General features: G+C 35.1%; 2 protein-coding genes across 2 annotated transcripts in view; one reads left to right on the plus strand and one right to left on the minus strand.

Moving 5' to 3' along the window:
* LOC104736944 (nucleoside diphosphate kinase 1) lies at positions 4,561–5,606 on the plus strand. The gene is made up of 3 exons (XM_010457032.2): positions 4,561–4,670; positions 4,800–4,848; positions 5,152–5,606. Exons 1-3 carry the CDS (start codon positions 4,620–4,622, stop codon positions 5,499–5,501), a joined length of 450 nt encoding a protein of 149 aa, XP_010455334.1. The 5' UTR covers positions 4,561–4,619; the 3' UTR covers positions 5,502–5,606.
* LOC104736945 (ran-binding protein 10) overlaps positions 5,984–6,913 on the minus strand; it is a 4,033-nt gene continuing 3,103 nt past the window's right edge. The window contains exons 9-10 of the mRNA XM_010457033.2: positions 6,617–6,703; positions 5,984–6,511 (exon numbers count right to left, since the gene is read on the minus strand). Coding sequence (XP_010455335.1) covers positions 6,221–6,511; positions 6,617–6,703 — 378 coding nt within the window. The 3' untranslated portion in view covers positions 5,984–6,220. The remainder of the gene's footprint in view (positions 6,512–6,616; positions 6,704–6,913) is intronic.

Raw genomic sequence — 6,913 nt, forward strand, 5'->3', positions numbered from 1 at the left:
TCGAAGCTGCTCCGGGTGCCCATCCTTGCAGTTTCAGGGAGTCAGATATGAGTTTTGGATAGCGACCTTCTTTCTGTTTCCTCTACCCTTCCACCAGAGATGCTAGCTGATCAGAGGTTCATGATCGAGTCAGGTCTTAGAGTCTACCGGTTGTTGGGGAGGCTTTAGAGTGTGTCGGTGGCCGAGATTTGCGGATACTCACAAAGTCGACGTTTTCTTGAGAGCTTCCTCAACTTCTGGTGTCATTCTGGCTAAGAAGCGAGACAATAAGGCAGCTGCGATGTGGCCAATCCGGATATGCACCGTGGGGTGATGATATGCTAATATGTGCTTCAATCCTTTATCTTGAGACGATTAGCATTATGGTTTTTGTGTGATTAGTTTGGAAAAACTTTAGCTCTTGCTGGTTGTGTTTCGTGTCTCTTGGCCGGGTCAGTTGGATTTATTGTCCGTTTTAGGTTTAGGACCGAAACAATGAAATCCGAGAATTCCAAGCTTTTCTGATGAAGCGCCTCTGGGTGTTGATACTATTGGGATAAGTTATACACGCTGATCATGAGGTTCTTATAGCTTTGCTCTTCAGTATTGGATTTGGTCTTCCCTGTGTTAGTATTTGTTTTTGTGTCATTGGGTCAATTTAAATGGTTTAAGATATGATCTCACTCCGAGTTGTGGTGTGTTATCTATCTCGTTATGGTTAAAAAAATGCAATGTTTCTCAGTTAGGTAGCGTTGGATCCGCCTAGTGATTCAGGATGATACTAGATCGATCCATTGCATTTGGTCCAAGTCTTTAGAGGGAAATGTTATGTACCTCGATTTGGTTATATCATTTTGGTTAATTAAAAGTTGATGTTGAGCCAAAAAAAAGATATAGCACGTCCACGTGTTTATTGTCCTTGAGAGGAATCGTTTCTCTCGCTCACAAGTCACAACACACCCGCTCCTGTAGCCCTGTCTCAAACTCATGGATGGTGGTAAGGCCATGTGGTTTCTCCTTATCAGATTCAAGCTAAACAATTGTCTTTACACCTCCTCCGGTAACTAAAGAGTGAATCGGTTTAGATTCTTACCTAGTTGAACGGATGAATGTCCGGTCGAATGAGATCTCGGATATAAATCTCATTAGCCATGCTCGACAATGACCCTGTAGATTTTGATCTAGTTGTTCTATCATTTGCATTGTCCATGTCACACTACTATTTGTCAAGCTTATCTCATGGGTTCCTGTTTCAAGATCCATGCTCGGATATGGAAAGATCTTGCTCGGGTTCAGAGACAGATTTGCATGGAAGACCGGACAGGTTCGAGTGTGTGGGAGAGAACAGACATGGCTTAGACGCCTTGAACAAACAAGCTGCTTGAAAGACCATGATTCACTTGTTTCGTTTGACTCCCAATGTGTACATCGGATGTTATGTTTTTTCAATCATTAACATCGCCTTGAACTCAGAATCAACTGGATGAAAAAAACCAGTCTATGTGTATCCACGCATGAGCGGTACGTCCACTGCCCAGATCATATACCGACCAGAATGATCTTTCTTCTCTTTCAGGAACTGAATTAAAGGCTCTACAAAAGGGAACATATATAGTGAAATATAACTGACATGCATCTAGAACATGAGGAGACCATTGCTTTATAGTGTGTATTTTGCTTGAGGGGGAGTTTTTGACCTCGCTCTTGTGATATAGGGATTTGCTTATTAATGAAAATATTGGACCCCTTAGGTAGTACTAATAAACAAGAAATGAGGTTTTGTTTTTCAATGTTGATTTACTGGTTAGGCTTTTATTCTCCAATTGGTACGGTTCTACTAAGTATTGCTTTTGTTGTTTGTATTCTTTTATTTTTTTTGAAGTTTGTTGGGTTGTTTGACCGACGAAATAAACAAAAAGGAGCCGAAGTTGTAGTGGTAGGAGCTGGATGTGTAGAACCATCGTCAGGAATTTAAGGCACCATCGTTGTTAATAGTAGCCATAGGTTAAACTTAGATGTAAGAGAAATTTTTGTATAAGAAGTAGAAAAAGAAATGGATGGCTCTGATACCATGAAATAGTTTGTAGAAACTAGAAAGCTTGTTATTCATGTGGATGTAGAAGAGTATTATACAAGTATAGAATGGTAGAGATAGAGATACGGAAGCTACGTAGATAAGGACTAGGAGAACTAATTAGATAAGAAGTAGAACGTATATGTCATTATCCTATTCTGAACAAGAGTTATCTCATTATCTACTCATCTCTCTGTTCGTTAATGTACTGACTTCCTAAGCTCTGTTTTGTTTATCTATGGCGGCAACGTATATGAATGATCGATTAGAAATAGACTAGTTATAAACACAAATTTAAATTTGATACTAGTTATAAACACAAATTTAAATTTGATACGAATCTTAACTCTCTATAGTATAGTATCTGTAAAAATCAAAATCATTAGTCCCACCCCAAGCTTTATTATATTTACTATTAGTACTTCTAATAATTTTTCTCAAGCTCCAATACCTTAACCTCTGCTCTTGATCCTTTCCGCACATGGATTGTACCTATGATATGCCCATTTTTCCTGACATAAAATATGGAAAGATGACTTTTCCACCGTAAAACAGATTGAGATAGCAAAACAATATTTCTAGTTAGATTTTGATTCATTACCAACCGGTTTTACATAACATTTCTAGTTATTAAAATATTATTTAAACCATAAACTAATAATACTATTAGTTTTTTGTTTGTAAAAAATCATCTAAAATCTTAACAAATATTGAGTTATCAGATTCCTACTTTTATAAGGTCAATAAAAGTTTTGTGATATTCAACTAAAACAAAAAAAAACTATGATTGTTAAATGAATTGACTCAATTTGTACCAAAAACAAACATGTGATTTTTTTTTTTTTGGACAACCGAACAAGCATGTGATTTAAAGTATCAAAATATATTGTTTACTACATATTTGTATAGGAGGTGTACATAATAAGTTACAATCGAAATGAAAAAAGACCTGTCCTAGGTTTGAACAAACAATTCCTATCTCAATCTGAAAAATCAAAACAGTGTATTTATATTTTATACTGATACGAAATATCATATATGCTATTAAAAATGGAGATCGATACTTTAAAGATATATATCCTTTATATATATGATTATTGGCATCATACTTTAAATTAGTTTAGAAAAGAAATATTTTACATAAATCTTAAGAGTTGCCAATATATAAAACTAGATAAGGACCCGCCCGATGTGCGGGTTTAAAGTTTAGTAAATAAAATTACAAAAATATATTAAAATTTGGTGTACGTTATTTATAAGTTTTATTTTTGCTGTAATATACTGATTTATATCCATTTACAAATCTTTTATGTATGTTACCATTAAAAACTTATTTTTTACACCTAAATATACAATATGTTACAACTATATTTTTTACCACCACATAGAAAATGTTTGTATGAACACATTAGACCAACTATTATGTCTTTTTACTTTCATTTTTGGATAGTTTTTTAATTACTAAAATTATTGACTCAAAAAACATTTTGAATAAAAAATATATTACTTAGTATACTAATCAATGATGTATCATCACAATAGTTTATGACCAACCATGGAGAGAACTTTGACTCCGCCCTCCTCCCTTATAGAGGAAAACCTTGCGTCCAACCTCCTCCACCATGGAGAGAACCTTGGCTCCACCTTCCTCCCTTGGTGAGATAACCTTGCGTCCAACCTCTTTCACCTTCCTCTACTGGGGAGATAACCTTGCGTCCAACCTTCTTCACCATAAAGAGAACCTCGGCTATGTCCTCTTCATGTGTGGAGAGAACATGTTCACGTGTTTTAACTATCTCAAAATGGCTTGCTCCGACAACCAATGAAACTAAAGACCCTTATGAGACAATTTATGTTTATACAAAAGTGAGTATTTAATTTAGAATTAATAATTAACTGTGTATTTTCCTCAATCCCTATACTTTTTTTTTGTAGAATTAATAACTTAGAATTAAAAATAAGTAAATAATGTTATAATTTCGAATTTTATGAAATATATATATATATATGATCTCCTTATAATTATTAAAAAAAACTTTTAATTTTTGTAATTTTTTGATAATTATTTTGCAAAATTAAAAATTAATAATTAACTGTATATTTTCCTTCCCTATGCTATTTTTTGTAGAATTAATAACTTAAATTAAAAATAAGTAAATAATATTATAATTTTGAATTTTATGAAATATATATATTATCTCCTTATAATTATCTAAAAACTTTTAATTTTTATAATTTTTTGATAATTATACTTTTACATTATTAATATTGTGTATAAACTTGACACATGTCAAAATCTTGTTGATGGCTAACTTTCAAAACAAAACTTTTTATATAATAAGATATATCTTCAACAAAAATTTGGATCAAACCTTTTGTATAATTGTTTCGTAAAAAAAACATGGGCCTTAAATTATAATACATGTAGGCCCAATAACGTCAAAGATAGAACGAATATTCTATAGCCCTAGACTGTTCTTTGACCTCGGATTAGGGTTACAAATTGGTGTGAGACTCTATATATAACTCTTTTTTGCCTCCTACGAGCCACAAGTAAGCATCAACAATGGAGCAAACTTTCATCATGATCAAGCCTGACGGCGTCCAGAGAGGACTCGTAAGCTTCTCTTTCCCACTCAATACTAACTTGACATAACTTTGGTTATGTTCTTCACTTCCTTGGATTGCTTCTTCTTGGAAAAAATCGAGACTTGATAAAGTTTTGTGTTTTTTTCTTTTCTTTCAGATCGGTGAAATCATCTCTAGGTTTGAGAAGAAGGGTTTCACTTTGAAAGGTAATGATTCTCCTACAAAACTTGTTTGAGCGATTTTAGATTTTAAGATTAGAGATTTCTTAGATCGAAGATTGAGGTCATAGTGTCACTTCCATAATCAGATAACTAGAAATTGAGGATATATAATTTGGAAGAGATGTCTCTACTCTAGACCTTGCTTGGCTTGACAAATATTATGCATGTGTTGTCTTATAGATTTTAGATTTTAGTATCTGTGCCTACGAAAGTGTTATAGAGATGTCTGTGTTGTGTAATAGAGTTTGGGTTATGGTATATGTGTCTTAAGATTTGTGTTGTGTGTAGGTCTGAAGATGATCAGTGTAGAGCGCTCTTTTGCTGAGAAGCACTACGCCGACTTGTCTTCAAAGCCTTTCTTCAATGGACTTGTTGACTACATTGTGTCCGGACCTGTTGTTGCCATGATCTGGGAAGGAAAGAATGTTGTCTTGACCGGACGTAAGATCATTGGAGCCACAAACCCAGCAGCTGCTGAGTCTGGAACTATCCGTGGGGACTATGCAATTGACATTGGAAGGAACGTGATCCATGGAAGTGACGCTGTCGAGAGTGCACAGAAGGAGATTGCTTTGTGGTTCCCTGATGGTCCTGTCAACTGGCAGAGCAGCGTTCACCCTTGGGTCTATGAATCATGAATGATCTGTTGCTTTTTTCAGTAGTGTGTTTTCTATGTTCCCGATATTGCTTGCTTTTGTGATGACTCCTATATTTTAAGTTGAATTTGATTCTCCTTCTCTACATTGCTTGCATTTGTTGCATATGAATGCAACTAATCCTCCTAATGGCAGGTTATTACAAAATTATCTTGAACAGTATACAAAGTCAAAAATTCACCAAATGTTTCCCTTTTGTTTTGCTCATCTTAGGTTTGATTACAAAATTCATTCTTATTAGTTATTTTATAATCTTGTTAGTGTCTGAGATGCTGTCAAAAATTGCCTTATCCCACTGAACACTTCAGAGTAAGTTGTGTTGTTCCCATCCGATATTTGATATATTTGTCAAAATTGATCGCTAGCAAAACTTGCAGGGGACAAGGAATGTGGGAAGAGAGAATCTGTGTTCCACATTGGAGTACTTTGTATGAATGTTTCTATTTGTGAATAAAAAGCAAACCTTTATAAAATGATCTCGAGCTTAAATTTAGATAAATAAATAAATTTTACAAATTTTCAAGTCTTACATAGAAAAAATCCAACGGCCACAGGTTCAAACTTAACCCGATCTCAACCATCTACGTTGACCGCTTATTTTAAGCGCCTACTTCATCTGACCGGAAAGAAACGGTTCAGACTCAACCACCGTCAACAATCAAAAGCCAAGTTTGTTTGTTCTCAAAGATGGACAGCTAAAGCTAACCAGTTTTTTTTGTCCTCTTCCGATTGCTATTGTTCATAAGAAGCTGGTGAAGCGAAAACACTTCTCCTTGACCATCGTTAAGCGACCGCATTTCCAGACCGCCAGCCGTGAGTTGTCGGAGAAGTGTCTCCAGACGAGAATGCGACGACTGATCTTTGGTGTTTGGACTTGTAGATAAAATTGCTGCATTCACTGCGTCTGCCACTACTTCTCTTTGAGACTCTGCTAGGAAATATCCTACAGTCGATTCTTGAGGGCGTTCGTATACAAGCAGGGCAAAGCAGTCCTGAAATAGATATAACAAGTCACTCAATATATGACTTCCAAATCAGTAATATCGATAAAGTTTCCAATCCATCACAAAGGTTTAAGGTTGGAGAAGCATCAATACCTCTATAATGTCTTTGAATGCAGTTAAACCAATGAATTTTGCTAACTCCACTCTTCCATATTTCACAGCTTCTTCTAGTGCTCCAATCTAAAAGTATCCCACATTTTTCCAGAGAATTTACTTAGAGAGAGAGACAGTCTAACCGCAGTGGATCTGATGTGTAATTCATATATAAGGAATGAAGACCATACCCGTACTAATTCAATGAACTTTTGACAGTGAAGTAGGAAGCATACTTCTGATTTATCATTCTGCAGATGATACAGTTGGGGTAAGAGTTCATATTTCAATGTAACA

Source organism: Camelina sativa, chromosome 13 (assembly GCF_000633955.1).
Source record: "Camelina sativa cultivar DH55 chromosome 13, Cs, whole genome shotgun sequence".
In the NCBI taxonomy this organism is placed as follows: domain Eukaryota; kingdom Viridiplantae; phylum Streptophyta; class Magnoliopsida; order Brassicales; family Brassicaceae; genus Camelina; species Camelina sativa.

Bases quoted from the DNA above. Each gene is read 5' to 3' on its own strand.
- LOC104736944 (XM_010457032.2), top strand. From the start codon at position 4,620: ATGGAGCAAACTTTCATCATGATCAAGCCTGACGGCGTCCAGAGAGGA. The intron at 4,671-4,799 runs GTAAGCTTCTCT...CTTTTCTTTCAG, and splicing joins ACGGCGTCCAGAGAGGACTC to ATCGGTGAAATCATCTCTAG. The intron at 4,849-5,151 runs GTAATGATTCTC...TGTTGTGTGTAG, and splicing joins GAAGGGTTTCACTTTGAAAG to GTCTGAAGATGATCAGTGTA.